The sequence below is a fragment of the Embiotoca jacksoni genome, unplaced genomic scaffold (genome assembly GCF_022577435.1).
Source record: "Embiotoca jacksoni isolate LCO1_2020_lvr unplaced genomic scaffold, fEmbJac1.0.p SCAF_60, whole genome shotgun sequence".
NCBI lineage: Eukaryota > Metazoa > Chordata > Actinopteri > Embiotocidae > Embiotoca > Embiotoca jacksoni.
In genome coordinates, this window is record NW_027185415.1 from 725,303 (window position 1) to 744,258 (window position 18,956).

At 39.3% G+C, this 18,956-nt stretch overlaps 1 protein-coding gene across 1 annotated transcript in view; it reads left to right on the forward strand.

The window, feature by feature from the left end:
• col13a1 (collagen, type XIII, alpha 1) overlaps window positions 1-18,956 on the forward strand; it is a 53,092-nt gene that overhangs the window by 15,357 nt on the left and 18,779 nt on the right. The window contains exons 10-27 of the mRNA XM_069174717.1: window positions 213-239; window positions 1,552-1,593; window positions 2,045-2,107; window positions 3,641-3,733; window positions 5,813-5,854; window positions 5,978-5,995; window positions 6,544-6,570; window positions 7,018-7,062; window positions 11,133-11,168; window positions 11,257-11,310; window positions 13,395-13,481; window positions 13,607-13,633; window positions 13,762-13,797; window positions 13,919-13,975; window positions 14,062-14,085; window positions 14,174-14,227; window positions 16,115-16,159; window positions 16,359-16,493. Of these exons, the coding sequence (XP_069030818.1) occupies window positions 213-239; window positions 1,552-1,593; window positions 2,045-2,107; window positions 3,641-3,733; window positions 5,813-5,854; window positions 5,978-5,995; window positions 6,544-6,570; window positions 7,018-7,062; window positions 11,133-11,168; window positions 11,257-11,310; window positions 13,395-13,481; window positions 13,607-13,633; window positions 13,762-13,797; window positions 13,919-13,975; window positions 14,062-14,085; window positions 14,174-14,227; window positions 16,115-16,159; window positions 16,359-16,493 (912 nt within the window). The remainder of the gene's footprint in view (window positions 1-212; window positions 240-1,551; window positions 1,594-2,044; window positions 2,108-3,640; window positions 3,734-5,812; window positions 5,855-5,977; window positions 5,996-6,543; window positions 6,571-7,017; window positions 7,063-11,132; window positions 11,169-11,256; window positions 11,311-13,394; window positions 13,482-13,606; window positions 13,634-13,761; window positions 13,798-13,918; window positions 13,976-14,061; window positions 14,086-14,173; window positions 14,228-16,114; window positions 16,160-16,358; window positions 16,494-18,956) is intronic.

Consider the following 18,956-nt stretch of genomic DNA (forward strand, 5'->3'; position numbering starts at 1 on the left):
ACTGCTTCCAGTTTGTGTCCCAGACTTTGTGATATAAATCTGAATCTGTGAGCGCAGCCTGAAAGCTCCTTTAGAGACGCACTTACCATGAAGAGTAAACAGACTTTCATTTTTAACATCTGTGGACGTCCCCTCTGATTTTATACTGATTATAACAAACTAATGTGAAAGTAGAACCTATTTCTGATTGGACTTTTCTCTGTTCTCTCCAGGGTATATGTGGAGACTACACACACCGGGTAAGGAACTTTATTGTGGAACTACATCTCTCTCATTACTGTTAAAATAGAAAAAAACACCAATTCATGTGGAGCTCTGCTGTTCTGAAGGTCGGCGTTTCTGGGATTTGGCTGTTTAAAAGAAAACAAGGCTTCCTGTCAGCCGGCTGGAGCGTTCAGTCCAACGTGATAAGAGCCAAGAATAAGAGTTCCCTTTAGAATTCATTTTCAGCAAAATTCAACCTTTCAGTTAATTCGGAGTTTGATGTTTTTAGTCTGCAGGGTAGTCAACCCCCCCCCCCCCACACACACACACACACACACACACACACACACCCCTCTAACGAGCTGTACGCCTGTTGAATGCGTAGCTGTCTGTATGGGAGGTCGACTCCCAGTCTGCTCACATTCGAGGCCTCGTCCTTTACTGACACCCGTGGGGATTAGAGGGTTTCTGTTGGTGGAAGTAAAATGCTCAGTTTTAAGAGAGAGGTCCCCTTTCTGAACAAAGTCAGTAAGATCAGCAGCTAGTGCCAGTCTTTATGCTTTAAGCTGGACTAATAACATCCTGACTCTAGCTCTTAACTTGAAATATCTAAAATATGATTTGTTTTAATGGCTCATGACCAGCGCTGAATGAAATGACCACTTCCTGGTGTGCAGGGCCGTTTTGTGCAGGATGTTCCTCTGAAAACTCCAGTCAGGCTCTGAAGTTTCAGCTTTGTGGCAGATAACTCAGTGGAGGTCTCATCAAGTCATGCCGCAAAGAGCCGTGCCGTTGAGCAAAGGCTCTTCTCAGGCCTCCGCTCTTCATCTTTTACACGAACATAAACAGAAATGGATAATGATTTTTTTTTTCTGATTTGATTATTTTACTTTAATATTGCCAGCCCTTGACTTTAATACATTCAAACTTACGTATGTTTCAAGTTGTGGATACCTGGAGATAGTGAGAGGCAAAGCAGCAGACTTTTCTACTTTTACAATATTAATAGTCCTCCTTATATTTACCACACTGATAACATGCTGTATATTTTTCTATAATAATGTGTTTTTGACTCTCAACTGATCGACTTACAATCACTGACTGATCACAGAATAAAAAGAGATGTTAGACATAGGTAAGCAGGAAGGAGTGTGAATACCTCTTTTGGATTTAATGTAAAAGCAGTCTCTACTTTAAACTATGCTGCTTCATAAAAATGTGGAAATATGTACACTGTGTAAAAAGTAAGCAAGCTGCGTGCAGCTGGTTGAACTGGTGTCGGAGGGGAAACGTAGTTCTAGTTACTGATCCTAAAGTCCTGTCTGATGGTGCTGGTGATTCCAACAGAAGCGGCGTATTGTACAGTCCTGTGTCGGACAGTTGGCCACAGTAAGTTTGGACGTGCACTTCATCTTTACTGCAGACTTCGCCCACTTCCTCTGCAACCTCGGGGCCTGGTGCTGCTGTTAATGGGGACATTGATGCCTGATGCTTTGCAATAAACACATTCTGAGAGCATCGAAGAAATTTACTAAAAATGATTTTGAAGTTAAAGAGCATCCCAGTACATCAACCACCCCCAGTGCTACTCCAAGCCCAAAGTTTGCTGTGCTGGTGCCTCTTTTTATCTTTTCTGTTTTCAATATTGTTTCCTTTTTCGCTCCTTTTTCTTGCTTTTCACTCTCACGTGCTATTTCTCTTTTTTTCCTCCAAATCCCTCCCCCTTCTTCCTTTGTTCTTCTGGTTCTATCTCGTTTCTTTTCTATGACCTCCTGGTGACCTTTGCCCCGTGACCTTTTTGCACCGCTGGCCACCTATGCTTTGCGACCCCCTCTGGCAGATGTTGCCCATCACCGTGCGCAACATGCCCTCAATAAGCCCTCTAATCTTAAAACGCCTCAAGGTACAATCATCTGTGCCCCCTGCTGGCCTCCTCCTCTCTGCCAGCTGCATGGAAACCAGCCGCCGTCATTCGTCGCCAGAACCTCCCCAACTCTTCTGACATCACGCTGCAATTAACCAACTTTTGCCTGCGACTGCTTCTAAATGTTTGGTCATATTCACACCTAAAGGTCTTTTCTGTCACTATATCAAACGCAATAATTAATCTTTTACCTGGTTTCAGGCAAAAAAAAATTATAACTATGTTTTTATAAAGCTTAAAGTAAAACCTAAATCTTAATTAAAAAAGGAATTGTACTTTTTAAGTGGGTTACCAATGACAAGAACAGACAAATAATTAAAATGCATGCAAAGTACAATTAATAAATAGTTATTCCTTCACTTCCCCTTCATTCTCTCCATCGATAAATAATTAAGATGAATGAAAAATGTTATTTTCTTAAGGTAAGAAAATCCTACAGTGCTGCTAAAAATAAAACAAAAAAGTAATTTACAATACAATTCATCTCCATGCAGCATTCCCCCTTCAAATTACATTTATGTGCATCATATTACTTTAGTAATTCAGCTTTAATAGAAACATTCAGGGTCATATTCAGGTTACATTCACTACAAAGCATAAAGCAGGAAAACATATAAAATATTTAGCATACATTTTTCTTTAATATTGAAGTATTGTTAAAATTGAAGAAACAGATACTGAGATATGTGGACATAGGTCTAAGAACAATCTTTATAAAAAAAAATTGGGCTTTCTACAACATCTGCATGGCCAATATTACACAGTATGGTTATGGCAAATAACCTGTAATGAGGTAAGACAACTAAAGAACGTGGTTTCGGTCAGAGTTGGGGAAAGTTACAGTAAAAGATAAAAAAGGCAAATATTAACTGCCGGAGAGCACACCATCCAAAGCCCTCTCCCCCACCCTCCTGCTCTTCAAGCAGCGGTGGCCAATGAGAAGAAACACTATTATAACCACATAGATTGCAAAACTTTCAAAACAAAAGTGCCCTGACAATCTTTCCCTGGAGCTCCAGCGCCCTTTTTCAGCAGATGGAACTTGCTCAGGTATCATAATGTGATCAAAAGTTCGTAACATCAACATCTCTGTTCAAAGACTATAAATGGTTAGAGCACTGATTGGAAGGAGTCAGTCCTCCAAACAAACATCTGCTCTGGGATTGTGCCATTGCTGACTGACGCTGAGAGCAGTTTCGATGTCATATTAATTGACCCTGTATTTGGTGAGACCAGGTCACAAAGGTTGCTGATCTCGTCCCACCACCTCAGCAAATTCCCTGAAAGTCATGGAAATGTTGAGCGCTCCGGGAAAGGTAGTGAGTAAACTTTGAGATTAGAAGGTCAAAAATGGATGTTAGCGCTCAAACATGATTTGCCTTTCTTACAACCTGACCTTCCTCTCTGCATCTCCACCCCATCAACTTCCTGCCTGCTTTATTCTTGCTGTGCAGTGTGAGATTGTGTTGGCATGGCCAGTGTGGTAACAGGTTGTAACTCAAGGTCTCTCAGCAGGGCGAGCCTGGAGCGCAGGGACCCCCTGGACCTCCAGGACTTCCCGGACCCTCAGGGACTGCAGGCCTGGATGGAGACAGTGGCCCGCCAGTGAGTCCTCATCATGTTTAACCTGAGTTTTAGTTGGCCTGGACAGAGACTCAAACACAGTCAACTGAATCATTTAGTGTGCTCCTGTGTTTCTATAACTTCCAACTAACCAAGCAATCTGCTCTCAGCCACAAGCTCATTGATTTTTACTGAATACTTAGGAACATGATTTTAATTGTTCACTCAGTGCTCTCTCACTTCTGCACAGCTGGCCAATCACAGTGTAAAGTGTGTGTTAGTGTTGGATGGTGAGTTTTTAGAAAGTTATTGCTGGGTGACAAACACACCCACCATCGGACGTCAGAAAGGTGTGTGAGGAAAAGGTTTGGAACCCGATACGAGCATCGACCTGTACACGACCTGAAACTTGCTTCCCATTTTGGGGTAAGCTGGTATCGTTGAGCTTAATTAATCTTGATATGTCCTTGTAGGCAGCAATGAAGTCAAAGCCTCGATGCTAAAAGCTAAAGCTGTAAATATTCTACCATAGTAATGTATTCCATATTAGGTGGCTGACTAAAGTGCATTTTCCCCTGCAGGAATATGTAATGACACCACAGAAGATTTGATTTTTATTTAGGCCTATTTTCTACTGAATAACCCAAAACATGAGCCCGAGACTGGACATGAGCAGACCTATCTAAAACCCTGCAGATGGGTTCGGTGTATGTCGTACCTATTACATAAATAATTCAAACTAAATGTTCTGAATGCAACCCTTCAAATCAGTAATCATATAACAAATGAAGCTGACTCTTGTCTATTGAATTGGATGTGAATCAGCAGCTGATGCAGATCATGATGCTGTAGTCACTCTCAGTCATACGCTATAAATCGGAACTCCGGTTAACTACAAATTAGTTGCAATTAAATTGCATACAAAGGAGTTATAATCCTCCTCCTCATCTGGTTTAGTAATCTACCCACAGCTGTGCAAGGCCACAGAGTATGAACCTGTCACATTTACACACCAACGGTTCGGACAATTCATGCACGACAGCTTAGGCAATGATGCAACTCGTTTATTAACACCACGACATCCATTTATTTATTAACATCACAGCATCAGTTTATTTATTAACACCACAACATCCGTTTATTTATTAACACCACAACATCTGTTTATTTATTAACACCACAACATATGTTTATTTATTAACACCACAACATTCATTTATTTATTAACACCACGACATCCATTTATTTATTAACATCACAGCATCAGTTTATTTATTAACACCACAACATCCGTTTATTTATTAACACCACAACATTCATTTATTTATTAACACCACAACATCAGTTTATTTATTAACACCATCAGTTTATTTATTAGCACCATTACAACAGTTTATTTATTAACAAGATCAGTTTATTTAGTAACAACACATCAATTTATTTATTAACACCACAACATCAGTTTATTTATAAACACACATCAATGTATTTATTAACACCATCCATTTATTTATTGACAACATCAGTTTATTCATTAACCCCATTATAATAATTTATTTATGAACAATATCAGTTTATTTATTAACACACAACATCAGTTTATTTATTAACACCATTATATCAGTTTATTTATTAACACCATCAGTTTATTTATTAACACACAACATCAGTTTATTTATTTGCACCATTATATCAGTTTATTTATTCACAATATCAGTTTATTTATTAACCCCATTATAATAATTTATTTATGAACAATATCAGTTTATTTATTAACACACAACATCAGTTTATTTATTAACACCATTATATCAGTTTATTTATTAACACCATCAGTTTATTTATTAACACACAACATCAGTTTATTTATTAGCACCATTATATCAGTTTATTTATTCACAATATCAGTTTATTTATTAACACCACAACATCATACGTTTCGAGCACATTGCTCTTAATCACTGATGCTATACAGTTTCTAAAATGTACTTAATGGGGAAAATATTGAGACTTTATTATTTTACTTTCTCAAAAGGCACTTTTTGCAAATTCAAATGGAATCATGGAACTGATATTATAAATATGTTTGCATGGTAAATCATTTTTATTCTGTTCATACAGGGCAAGCCAGGGGAGCCGGGAAAACCAGGAAAAGACCCGAGAGTAAGCATTGTTCAATGACTCCTCCTTTATTTCTCCAGATCCTTCTTATTAGTAAAAGTTTGTTGGTGTAATATCAATCTTGTGTTTTTTTTTTCCGTTTTTTTTTCTTGATTACTTCTGCAGCTTTTACCAGGACTGAAGGTAAAAAAAAAAACATTCTCTCTTTGTCAAAACCGGACAATTTCAATCTTGAAAAAAGCTTGATTAGCGTCACTGTGGCCTCTCATGATGACTTTAGAGTTATTACACATAAATATATTAAAAACAAACCACATGAAAGATCAAGTCGATGTTTTCCCTCGGCCTCTGAAGTTTAGACCAACCCCACCTACACAGAAGAAAACCTCCACGTCTGTTTCCTTTGGAGCAGATCTCCACATGATGCATTCATTGTCATGGATTATTTAAAACGAGGAATGCTGATTGTGAGGTCAGAGGAAACTACAGAGTACCTTAAGTGGCTCTCACTGAGGAAAACAAGCTGAATGTCATAGCAGAAAGTTATTCTTTCTGTAATGATCTGTAGCACGTGGAGGAATCGCTCAGTGGGCTGCAGCACCGTCAGAGAAGCATCAGGGTGGAAAACAGGACTTTGAAACCCTCAAATCAAGCTTCTCGCGTTTGCTGTTCTGTTTTATGTACTGTATCTGCTCCACTTTGTATGAACACTCTTTGTTTTATCTCTCCAGGGGGAGCCAGGTATACCAGGACAAAAGGTGATCTCCCTTCTGTATTTCACTTTTGAAACAGATTAACAGTAGATTACAGGATTTGGTTATACTGACTGGGAAATAGGTTGTAGTACAATCTACTGGACACATTTTCCATTGAGCAACTGACTGATTTATCATTGGGAAACTAACTATTTCCCCAGTTAGAGGGGACTTTTACTTTTATACATGATGTGCTTTCTAGTTCCTGGTCAGAGTGCAGAAACAGAAGGAAGTTGCATTTTATTTGTTGTTCTTGTTTTGCTTTGACAAATAAAAATACAATCTAATTGTTTTCAGAGGTAAAAGTTGATCTGTATGCTGGTATTTTACAATAAAAATATACTTTGCTGGTTATTGGCTTGTGTTGTGCCCATGTACAATTTGTTTGCTGTTAATAACCTTTCTGTGAATGAGCGTTGAATCAATCTTTGTCTCTTTATGTCTCTCCAGGGGGATCCAGGTGATGCTGGCCCACCAGGTCTTGGTGGCCCTCAGGTATTCCACTTTCAACCATTTTTATGTTGAACTGAAGTGTTTCATGATTCACTCAAAGGTTTAGGAAAAAAACATAAACATTAAACTAACTGAGAGGATTTCTTAAAATCTACAACTGTAAGGCCAAAATGAACAACCTTAAGCTCTATGGATAAGAAACAGTTGGGAGAGTTTTTCTCTATCATGACCTGGTCAGTGTGAGATTTGAAAATGTTTTCCTGTAAAGTAGAGTAAGTAGCAGCCCGGGTGGAAGGGCTGAATGCAGCATTGCATCGGATAGGTCAACTGAAAAGGATTGTTGGTCTCTGTTATCATTCATCCTGTCCTTTTTGACCATGAAGTGATTCTTTCCCAGCAAGATTACATAGCAAATAGAGGACAAGCCTTTTTATTATTACATTTTATTTAGATTATTTTTTATTTGCTTTCAGTCAACCGTTGTTGACAGTGGTTGACACATACACAGCTCTAACAGTCACCACAGCATCAAAGAGATGATAAACCAAACAGACATGCTCAGACAACTTAAATACTTCATATATTGTACTGAGTATTATTTGTTGGCGTGTCCGTGTCTTAGATTTGCCTTCACTCAGTGTTGCATTCTGTCTTTTGAGATTTTGTAACTGTGAAGTTTTTTGCTTTGTTTTGTTGAAAGAATGTAATGTTCAGTCAGCAGAGTGAATCATCGTTGATGGATAGATAGGTTGTCTTTCCAGGTGAGATCTGATTTGGATGTGCTGCAGCCTGTAAGGAGCCTCGCCATTGGTTAATCCCATCGACGCTATAATTATCATCTAATTGAATATTTGATGGAGCATAAATTCAGTACCACTAGGCATTTTTGGGATAATTAACAACAATGTTTATGATACATAAGATGTTCTCCTACTTCTAGAAATGGCACCCGTGTCTCCTGGGGGTTAAGGGTCAAAGGTTAGGCTCTTTGAATGCTGTTTCATCAGTATCTCTTCAAGCAGAGGCTGAAAGAGACACACAGGGAGGAAATGAGTTCGCTATGAGTGTGTTGATGAATAATTAAATAGTGATGATATCCACCAAAGTTACCTTTTTTTAAAAAAAAGGCTCCAGCAAGTCTTACTGTGACCAGTGGGGATATTCATCATGACTGATGTTACAGTTACTGGCTGCAGGTTACCAGCGCCTCCTGGGTGACGTAGTAATCTCATATGGAGAGGGAAATAAAAGTACCGCCAGCTGGGAAGAAGTGCCGGTATGCAAGAAGAACTCCCAGTATGCCAAAGATTAAAATAGTGTGCCAGTACTGCGTACCAGTGAGTATAATCACAAGATTACACTGGAGGGTGTGTTTTAACGTGATTATTGGCATGACAGTGAGGCGGTCCGTAAGCATCACTGAAGTTAAAGCACACCCTCTCGTGTAATATTGCTTAATTAAGATGGATTTGGGGCTGAAACAACACAAATAACTTCTTATGGATATCAAATTACTGAAAATAAAACACCAGAGAAGTGTAAATGTTGGACCTTTAAACTTCTCTGTTGGTGGAAAGATGCAAATATGTAGTGATGGGCTGCTCTCTGTCTTTGAACAGAAATAACCTGGAACCTTTGTGGTTTCAATATGAGGACACCCTTATCACTGTAATAGTTTGGTAGCATAATCAATGTTATATTAAATCTTGAGGTCAGGAATTATAAACACTGAACACATGTACACTGGTTATGTTGTTTAACTGTGGAGGGCCTCAATGGTCTGTTTGTGACTATTGAGCCTTCTAATTCTCAGAGTACATTTGGCTTGTAGTTAATACCCTATAAAAAAAAAAATTAAAAAAACTTTTAATACCACATTTCAGAGGAACAGACATATTTTAGTAATAATTCCACCTTGTTCAACATTCAGGGAAAACAGCTATTAATGAGCTTCAATAAACACCGGAAGGGATTTTAGATTATTGCAGGGATTCAGAAGTCTGGAGCTAAAAATCAAACCTTGTCTGTCAATAACTCCAGAGTGTCCTTGTCTCTAAATCGATTATTGAACTTCTTCATCACTCCAGCTGTCTCAGCTGACCTGAACTTACACCAGCTCTCCTCTGATCACAGCAGCATGGCTGCAGCAGTCAGTCATCTGCATACTCTATGTGTGTTTTCTATTAAGTATCTCAAACGTCAAATAAAAAAAAACGTTCAAATGCATTGGTTTATACAGGAAACGGCAATCTGAAAAGACTTTTATTCGTGAATAATGAAGGGAAAATGATTTTGCAGGCCCACAGTGTTTAGAAATGGAGGTTGAGGCTTACATCAACTCAGGGGAGATCTGTTCTGGTCATTATCTCCTGAAGCTGGCTGCTGGTGCCCCGTGCTACAGTGAACAACTTCAAAGTGGTCCAAGCATAGGTTTTGTGGTTTTCCAAATAACCATTAATATCTGCATGGTGCTGACTTTTCTAGACTCCAGCTCTTTAAATCCAAAGCTCCCAGCAGTCAGCGGGCACCCAGACAAACGCACCACCTCAGGACTTCCTTCCATCTGTCACTGTGCTGAAACCCTGAGTGACTTTGCTTTGGACAGATCTGAGCGAGGCCTTTAAAAGCTCTTTTGGTATTTCTTTCCCTGTGGGAACAAGGAGCAGTAGTAGATAATGACAATGAGACAGAAGACAAGTGTTCTAACAGTTGTATTCTTATTTTCAACAAATGAAAAAGTTTCCGAGTTGTTGCAGACAGGAAGAAAATAATTCAGGTTTTCTTATATTAATTTACACCGTGGCTGCACATCTGAAGGCATCAAGCGACTGCTGGACATGACAGGGAGGGAATAGCAGGACTGAACTGTCTCTGTGACATAAGGTCTCATCCACACCTGCCAAACCTTTAGGTTTCAAAATACGGGACTTTTTTGGCGTTGGCGTGGGCACATATGAAAGTAAACTGTTCAGTCCAGTTCTGCTTAAATTAGCAGGTAGATGGTGTTTTTAGGTGGGCTGCCACCCTGACCTGCTATTTTAACAACAGTGAAGTTGGCCAGCTGATTCCATCAGTGATATGTTGCCGACCACTTTTAATAGAAAGTCGCTAGATGTTTATAATGAAATCACTGATTAGAATATTTGTGACATCAACTATTGCGATGTAGTGACAAATAGTGTTTTCCCTTTAAATCTGCTGCCTCTCCTTCCAGCTATGCTGACATATAACTTCGGTATTTTAACATAGTGTTGAAAACTACACGTCACTTCCAAGCCACATCCAAACTGCTGTCGTCTGACAAAATCACAATACATGTAGTTCGTAGACAATGGCTGAGCTGCGATTTTGGCTTCATTGACATGTACAATAATCACTCAGAGGGAAGGTTAGAAGCAATGAAACAGCTTTGTTAGTTTCTCTCCCTCGGAGAAGTGTGAATGGGCGAATCGGCTCACAAGGTTGCAGTAGCATTTCGGGTGAAATCGATTGTAGCCTTTGGATTGAGTGTAGATTGTGTTCCGTAGACGATCTGGCAACGGGTAATGTCACTCAACTTAAAACGATGACAATTATATGAATTATATTTGAGGGCCAGATGATGGGTAGGCACTAGGATATGGCCTTAAAAACAGAAGAATCCCAGGAAAGACAGACGTGTTTTAGGTTATGGGGTCAAGTGGTGGCTTTCTGGCTGAACTAGACATTATATTGTACCTTACACAGCAGCACATTCCTGCCTCTCGCTGTGGTTTGCTTCATCAGGAACCAGGCCTGTTTCTTTATGCTGGTTTTGTGTCTCTTTGTGGTTGTTGTGTGTTTCTTTATGGTGGTTTTGTGTCTTTGTGGTTGTTGTGTGTTTCTTTATGGTGGTTTTGTGTCTTTGTGGTTGTTGTAGCCATTTGACTGACTCACCGACAACACGTTATTGTCACTTGGCCCATTGGCCAGGCATGTCTGTTTAGAAAAACATCCATGTCAGTGCATGAATAATTGCTTTCTGTGTCTGAATCTAGTTTTCAATATCTTGAAGAAATCACTGAATGTCAACTGTTTTCCTTTTCTTCCTTTTTTCACTGTCTTTTACCTTTACACCATCTTGGGCATGGTAGGGAAAGCCAGGTTTTCCAGGTGCTCCTGGTTTAAAGGTAAAGTCTATTTGGGCCAGTGTGTGTATTAGTACTTACATACCCTGTCAGATCAGTCGGTCATAACTGTGTCTTTTCCGCTGCAAAGGGTCAGGTTGGCATCCCTGGTACTCCTGGCATCCCTGGCAAGAGGGGCTATAGGGTAGGCCTGGGATGGAACGAACATCCTTAATGTTTGGTTGTGCGTCTGTCAGTCATTTTTATTCCTCTATTGACTGGATGTCTGTAAAGTCCTTTATATATCATATTCGTATTTTGTATTACAGTTAAGTTGCAATATGTTTCATGTTACCTTCCTCCGCTGCTCGCTGTGCTTCATTTCTTGTTTGTGGAAGTGCTTTGGTCTTGATGGATATAATACTTTGCCTTAATGCCTGGTTGCTTGCAAACTCTTTTTAAAAACCTCATCATACCATATGTCAGTCATGTATATTAACACCCATTCATGCATTCTTTGATTCTTTCTGAATCTGAATCAAAGAAGAATGGATTATGGGAAACCATTTTTTTCTGTGAACAGCAAATAATTTGATTTTAAGTACGCGCACTAGCTCACCAACTTTCTTTAGCTCTTCCTGTCCTAATCAGTGAATTGAGTTTGCTCAGTTGACATAAGACTACATTACTTGTCCATTGTTAGGACCCTTCTCCACAGGAAATAACTACTTGTCAGGGATATTGTCTATCAGATATCAGTTGGGGGCACTCCAGGCCAACTCAGGCATCGATGATGAGACTCCCACCTTTACGTAAGACTGGGACAGACACCGCTAACTCAACAGGGACCACCAGAAACATCCCCATCACTCTCACTCGGCTGAACTGTCCGAACAAATAGCCAAAGTGTTAAAATCACAACAAGAGGGAAGGAATAAACACTGGAAACATACAGTATCAACTGTTTGTGAAAACCGGACCAGAATCACTTCTAGCATTCACTGGAAAGAGGTCAAAGGTCTCTGACCAGGAGACTGTGGATGACCAGAGAAAGATCAAGGTAGACTTTCACATTCGATGCCAGAGACCATATTTTAACTGTGACAGAACTTATCTTTACTTCATGACAACTTATCTGTTTCTGTGTCAGCTAAGCAAACTGAATTTGCTGGTGAAGACTATGAGCTTTGGAAAAGTACAATGCTGTTTCCAAAAGAGCCAGGATGCTATGTAAGACGTGAATAAAAGCAGAATGCAATGTTTTGCAAATCACATAAACCCATATTTAATTGCAAATCGACCAAAGACAATATATCAACTGTTGAAACTGAGAATTTTTAGTTTCATGAAAAATATGTGCTCATTTTGAATTTGATGGCAGCAACACGTTTAAAAAAAAGTTAGGACAGGGCCAACAAAAGACTTGAAAAGTTGTGGAATGCTAAAAGAAACAGCTGGTGGAACATTTTACAACTAATCAATTGACAAGAGATCAGTAATATGATCGGGTATAAAAAGATGATTTCAGAGAGGCAGAGTCTCTCAGCATTGAAGATGGGGAGAAGTTCACCACTCTGTGAAGCACTGTGTGGGAAAACAGCGCAATAATAGTGAAAACAACTCAAAACTATTGTTCCTCAACATAAAAGAAATAAAAGATGATGAAATCCCCCAGTTCTTCCTTTCTTTCATCATCCACAACATATAATGTCATAAAAATATTCCGAAAATCTGTCAGTGGTAAACATGCAGCGTCCCAATTTTGTTGTTGTTGGTAAGAAAACAATCAGTCAGGATGTCGTGAACTAGTGTCCCATTGTCCAAAATTATTTGTTATGTTCTAATCGCATTTTGTCAGCTGTTTGATGTTGATTTTTTGTGAATCTCAAAAATGTCCCTTCCATGTAAAACATTGTTGCTTCAGTCAATTGTGTGAACCACTAAAATATATGTCATGGCTTACTGATTTCTACACATAGGTATACGGGGTTGATAATGGTCTGGTATTGAATATAATTCATTAGTTAACATCTGAAATGTCAGCGTTGGTATTGAAATGTTGCTTCCATTGCACATTGTATCCCTTCATTGGAATATTATATTGTTAATTAGTAAATACATCCATTTCAATGTCCTTCTTTTTTTCTTTTGTCATTGAAATTGGACCATTTAGATATGATTTATACTAAGCCAAAAATATCAGACTGGCAACAATCAATACCAATTCCGAATCATTTTTCTGGTTAGTTGTGTGCCATTGGTTAATTCTTCTTTCTGTACGTATCACAGGGGGAGAAGGGAGAGCGGAGCGTTGCAGCCCAGGGAATTAAAGGAGAACCAGGATTATCAGGACTGCCAGGACCGATAGGACCGAAGGTAAAGGGAAACACTTTGGTTATTGGATAGAAACCTGCTCATACAGAAATGCCTGAAAAATCACGTAGTAAGACTCAAAAAAAGCTATTGCTCCATGAAGTTGCAGCATGACATTCCTCTTACAGGGTGACAATGGTGAGATGGGAAACAAGGTAAGATGTGACAGCGTTATGATGGGATTTAAAAGGAGCATTTAATGAGAAGACTACTTTCTAAAGACATACAATAAGTTGGGAATGTTTATGAACAATCTAAGTGTTGCACTGTCATTAACGTCTAGGGGGAAGAAGGATCTGAAGGCCCAGCTGGACCAAGAGTATGTGTTCACTGGCAGAAAAAATGACAACATGTTGCATATATTGACATATAGAGCAAAAAAAGTTCAATTTGTAACATTTTGTCTATGAAGTTAACAAATGGTCTTTTTCACTTAATAGGGTCCTCCGGGCCCAACTGGGGAGCCAGGAAAGGCTGAAATCCAAAACAATGAAAATGTATGTCACTGTTGACTAGTTGCACTTTCCTTAGAAAATTAAGAATGAATGAACGTATTGTTGACATTGAATATATTTTGTTACAGGATATCCGCAACATACCGCTGATGGTAAGTACTTCCAAAGGTTTATCACAACCAGTGTGAAGACAGCACTTCTATTAATTCTATTTAATGAGATCATCTGTTCTCTTGCTAGGGTCCCCCTGGTCTACCAGGACCTCCAGGGCCCCCTGGACACTTTGGTGCCAAGGTAGAAGACATTTTAGAATGACAATTGATGCGTAATGTTGTCACACTATTTTACAACAGACTTGAATTCAAAGAGGAGCTACCATTCTCGCAAAAGAGTTGGGACACTGTCAAATGTAAAGGAAAACAAAATGTGTTGATTTTTATAAATCACGTAAACCCACATTTAATTGAAAATAGAACAATGACATATCAAATGCTGAAAATGTTATTGATCTAAGAAAAATTTGATGCCAGCAACATGTTTCTAAAAAGGTTGGGACATGTGTAACAAAGGACCAAAATGTTGTTTTATGCCAAAAAAAAAAAAAAAAAAATCCTAATTAAACATCTCACAGGTAATTAGGTTAATTGGAAACAAGTTAGCAACATGATATAAAAAAGAGCATTCCCAGAGTCTCTCAGTAGTGAAGATGGGGAGAGGTTCACCACTCTGAAAGACTGTTTGGGAAAATAGTTCAACAATCTAAGCATAATGTTCCTCAACGTAAAACTACAAAGAATTAGTGGATTTCATCGTCTACGGTTCATAATATCATTAAAAGATTCAGAGAATCTGGAGAAATCTCTGAACACAAGGGACAAGGCTGGAAACCAATATTGGATGGTGGTGATCTTCGGGCCTTCAGGCAGCACTGCATTAAAAACACACTATTCTGGAGTGGAAATCACTGCATGGGCTCAGGAACACTTGTGAAAACCATCGTCTGTGAACACAGTTCATCGCTGCGTCCACAAATGATGTTAAAACTCTCCAAAGAAGAAACCAGATAGAAACATGATCCAGAAACACCGCCGCCTTCTCTGGACCGAGATCATTGAAGATGGACTGAGGTGAAGTGGAAAACTGTCCTGAGGTCTGATGGATCACAATCTGAGATTCTGTTTGGAAATCATGGACGCTGCATCCTCCAGGTTAAAGAGGAGAGGGACCATCCAGCTTGTTATCAGCTCAGTTCTGAAGCCAGCATCTGTGATGGTACAGGGATACATTAGTGCACACGGCATGGGTAGCTTGAACATCTGGAAGGAAGCATTAATGCTGAATGATATATTCAGGTTTTGGAGCAACATATGCTGCCATCCAGACAACGTCTCTTTCAGGGAAGGTCTTGTTTATTTCAGCAGAACAACGTCCAACCACATTCTGCACGTATTCCAACAGCATGGTTCTCTAGTAGAAGAGTCCGTTGATAAACGTCTGCCAGTAAAAACACTGGCGCACGATGAAACAATAAAAACGACCGAGGAGACTGTGAACTGTAGAGAAGCTGAAATCATATATCAGGCTGTTACAGGGACAAAATTTCACTTTTCAAAACTCCATCAACTAGTGTCCTCAGTTCTCATTTGAATAAAGTAAAAGAAGATAGGACGCAACAGTGGTAAATATGTCCCTGTCCCAACTTTTTTGTAACATGTTGATGGCATCATTTAGTCTCCCCCAGTTTCAGATGAATCTTGTCAGTGGGATCAGGGATTTCACTGTTTAGTCTAAATTCCCAGTTCTCGGCCCCAGGTTTTACTGAGGTTTGTTTGTGGGTATTTAAATAACTATAAATACAAGTAATGCAGGTTAAACTTTTGCAAAGCGCTGCATTGGCGCATTCTTTAGGAATTACTTGGTAGTGTAAATGCTGTTACTCAACCTGGACTCCCTGTATCATATTTCATTTCTAACTGGTCCCTGAAGCATCACACATCAACAACACAAGCCCTTCATTGCTTTCACTCAGGGTTGACCTTGGTCTGAACACTTGGGAACAATTGTGTGATTAATCAAATTACTATGAACCAAGTGAAACACAATGAATTGTGGCCCCCTGAGGGTCTCTTTGGCCCTTGCCTGGTTTGCCTAGTTGATAATCCAACCTTGGTGTGTCCTCAGGGAGAAGTTGGTCTTCCAGGTCCTCCAGGACTGGATGGAGAGAAGGTAATGCTTTTATAAGTAACCCCATACCATCAGCCAGGCAGCTGAGTTATTCAATGATTCATACTGTGACAGAGGTCTAGTAAAAGTTTGAGTGATGATTGAAGTATCCCATTTTAGATTTGATGTAAAAATATGTTTGTTCTAACAAAGTTATTTGTGTTCAATTAATTAAGGCAACACTGACCTTATGTGTTTTAAGGGACCCAGAGGGAAGCCTGGAGAGCCTGGTACTGCAGGCCCAGCCGGCCCTGAAGGTCCCAGAGGAGAGGGTGGTGTCATGGGCTTCTCAGGACCCAAGGGAGACAAGGGAGTCATGGGTCCATCTGGATCACCTGTGAGTGACTGTTTTAACTAGAAACCACACCACATCACAGCACCGCCTGGTGATCCCCAACCAAAGCCTGAGTCTCATATCTGTAATTATCCAGAGGGAAGGCTTTGGCTTATCCCATTGCCCTCTTATTACCTAATTAAAGACTCCCGAGCTTGGATGAGAACTTAGAAATGACACTGAGTGAAAATTTTAAATCATCATGGCATGAATCTTAAATGTGCTCCCAAATAGCCTTCCATAAATATGGTTAGTCCCTCATATTTGTGTTTGATTAATATCTCAGACCTATTAAATAGACATTTGAGCATGATTTTCATTAATATGTTTGTTTACCAGGTAGATTGGGCAGTGTTGCGTCCCTGACTACACCATTTTTGTACAGCTAAGAAAATGGATTGTTATTATAATGGTGCTATATACTGTATGTTTGGTTATTTTTTTTAGTTTATTATACACAACTGCAATTCCAAAACAGTTGGGACACTGTATAAAATGTAGATAAAAACACAATGCAATGATTAGCAAATCACATAAACCCATATTGTTTCGCAGATTGACCAAAGACAACATATCAAATGTTGAAACGGAGAAATTGTATGGTTTTATATAAAGTATATGCTTATTTTAAATTTGATGGCAGCAACACATCTTAAAAACTTGGGACAGGGTCATGTTTACCACTGTGTTGCATCACCTCTTCTTTTAACAACACTTTGTAAATGTCTGGGAACTGAGGAGACCAGTTTCTGGAGTTTTGAAAGTGAAATGTGGTCCTATTATTGCCTAAGATATAATTTTAGCTGCTCACCAGTTCAGGGTCTCCTTTGTCATATATTTCATTCTAATAATGCGCTAAATATGCATTTGTGGACGCAGCGATGAACTGTGTTCACAGACGATGGTTTTCACAAGTGTTCCTGAGCCCATGCAGTGATTTCCACTCCAGAATAGTGTGTTTTTAATGCAGTGCTGCCTGAAGGCCCGAAGATCACCACCATCCAATATTGGTTTCCAGCCTTGTCCCTTGTGTTCAGAGATTTCTCCAGATTCTCTGAATCTTTTAATGATATTATGAACCGTAGACGATGAAATCCACTAATTCTTTGTAGTTTTACGTTGAGGAACATTATTCTTAGATTGTTGAACTATTTTCCCAAACAGTCTTTCAGAGTGGTGAACCTCTCCCCATCTTCACTGCTGAGAGACTCTGTCTCTCTGAAATAATCTTTTTATACCCAATCATGTTACTGATCTGTTGCCAGGAAACTTACTTAGTTTTTTGTTTTTTTGGGCTTTACACCACTTTTCCGGTCTGTTGTTGACCCTGTCCCAACGTTTTTGAGATGTGTTGCCACCATAAAATTCAAAATAAGTATGTAAACACTGTTTTAAGTCGTCCGGGGTCTTCTCCCACAATGTGCCACTCTAGTTGGGGGTGTGCTCGCAGTGTCCCGACTCAGCTGATTCTGTATGGATCCGTGTGTCTGCTGGAAAAGCAGGCAGCCAATGTCCAAAATCTGATTTAGCTTCTGATGGGTTGAGAAATGACTAAAGTTGTCCTTAATGGATTACTTTAAAAAGGTTGCTGGCCAGGCGAAACAAGCTTTCATACAATATTCAAAGTGAATGACTGAATTACAAATATAGAAAATAATTAATTTGTGTTGGTTCTTCGCTTGGCTTGAAAGTTACTCAGCTTTGGAGTAAAACGATAAAAAGTGTGGTTAAATGTAAGACAATAACAAAACTAGAAAGTTTGAGATTAAGAAAATCAGTGTGGAAAAATTGTTAAGTGCTCTCAAGAAGTTTCAAAGAAAAAGTTAAAAAAGAGAGTCAAAGAAGAATAAAAGTGAAAAGTGAAAGTGAGCCGCTTGGTTGGAGATTGAGTTTTATTGGTGAGATGGGCCAGGCTTGTTTGGAAGGTGTCAACTTCACCTTGTCTCCTCCCTTGTGTTGTTGGAGGAATTGACTTTCCTGAAAAACTTGTTTAATTGGAGTTAAAAAATATTCTTTATTCCTTTCACCACGACTAAACAAGAGTTACTGCAGGTGACAGACAGCACATGGATCTATTTTACAAATAGAGGTACAAAACGGGAAAGCAGCAAAGACAGTAAGTATAAGGGACATTGTTGGATTTTCAAAACATCTTTAATTCACTAATAAAATAATCCAAAAATATCATTAGAGACATGATAAAGTTAGTCCATATTGCAGTACTCCCGCACGCCACCAGATGGCAGTATGGACGTGGTCTAAACTTAATGAGTCGTAGCCTGTTTTACTCTCCAGGAGGTTTTTCAGTAACATGTCTCAGGTCAGTCTGTGATGGCTGAGAGTCTTGGGATTAGAAAAGTTTGACCACTTGTTAATTGTAGTCACTTTTGAAGTGGATTCTTATCAGGTGTCCATATTTCCTGGAGACAACCAGGCCTTGGCTTGCGGTGGCAACACGTTTATTTA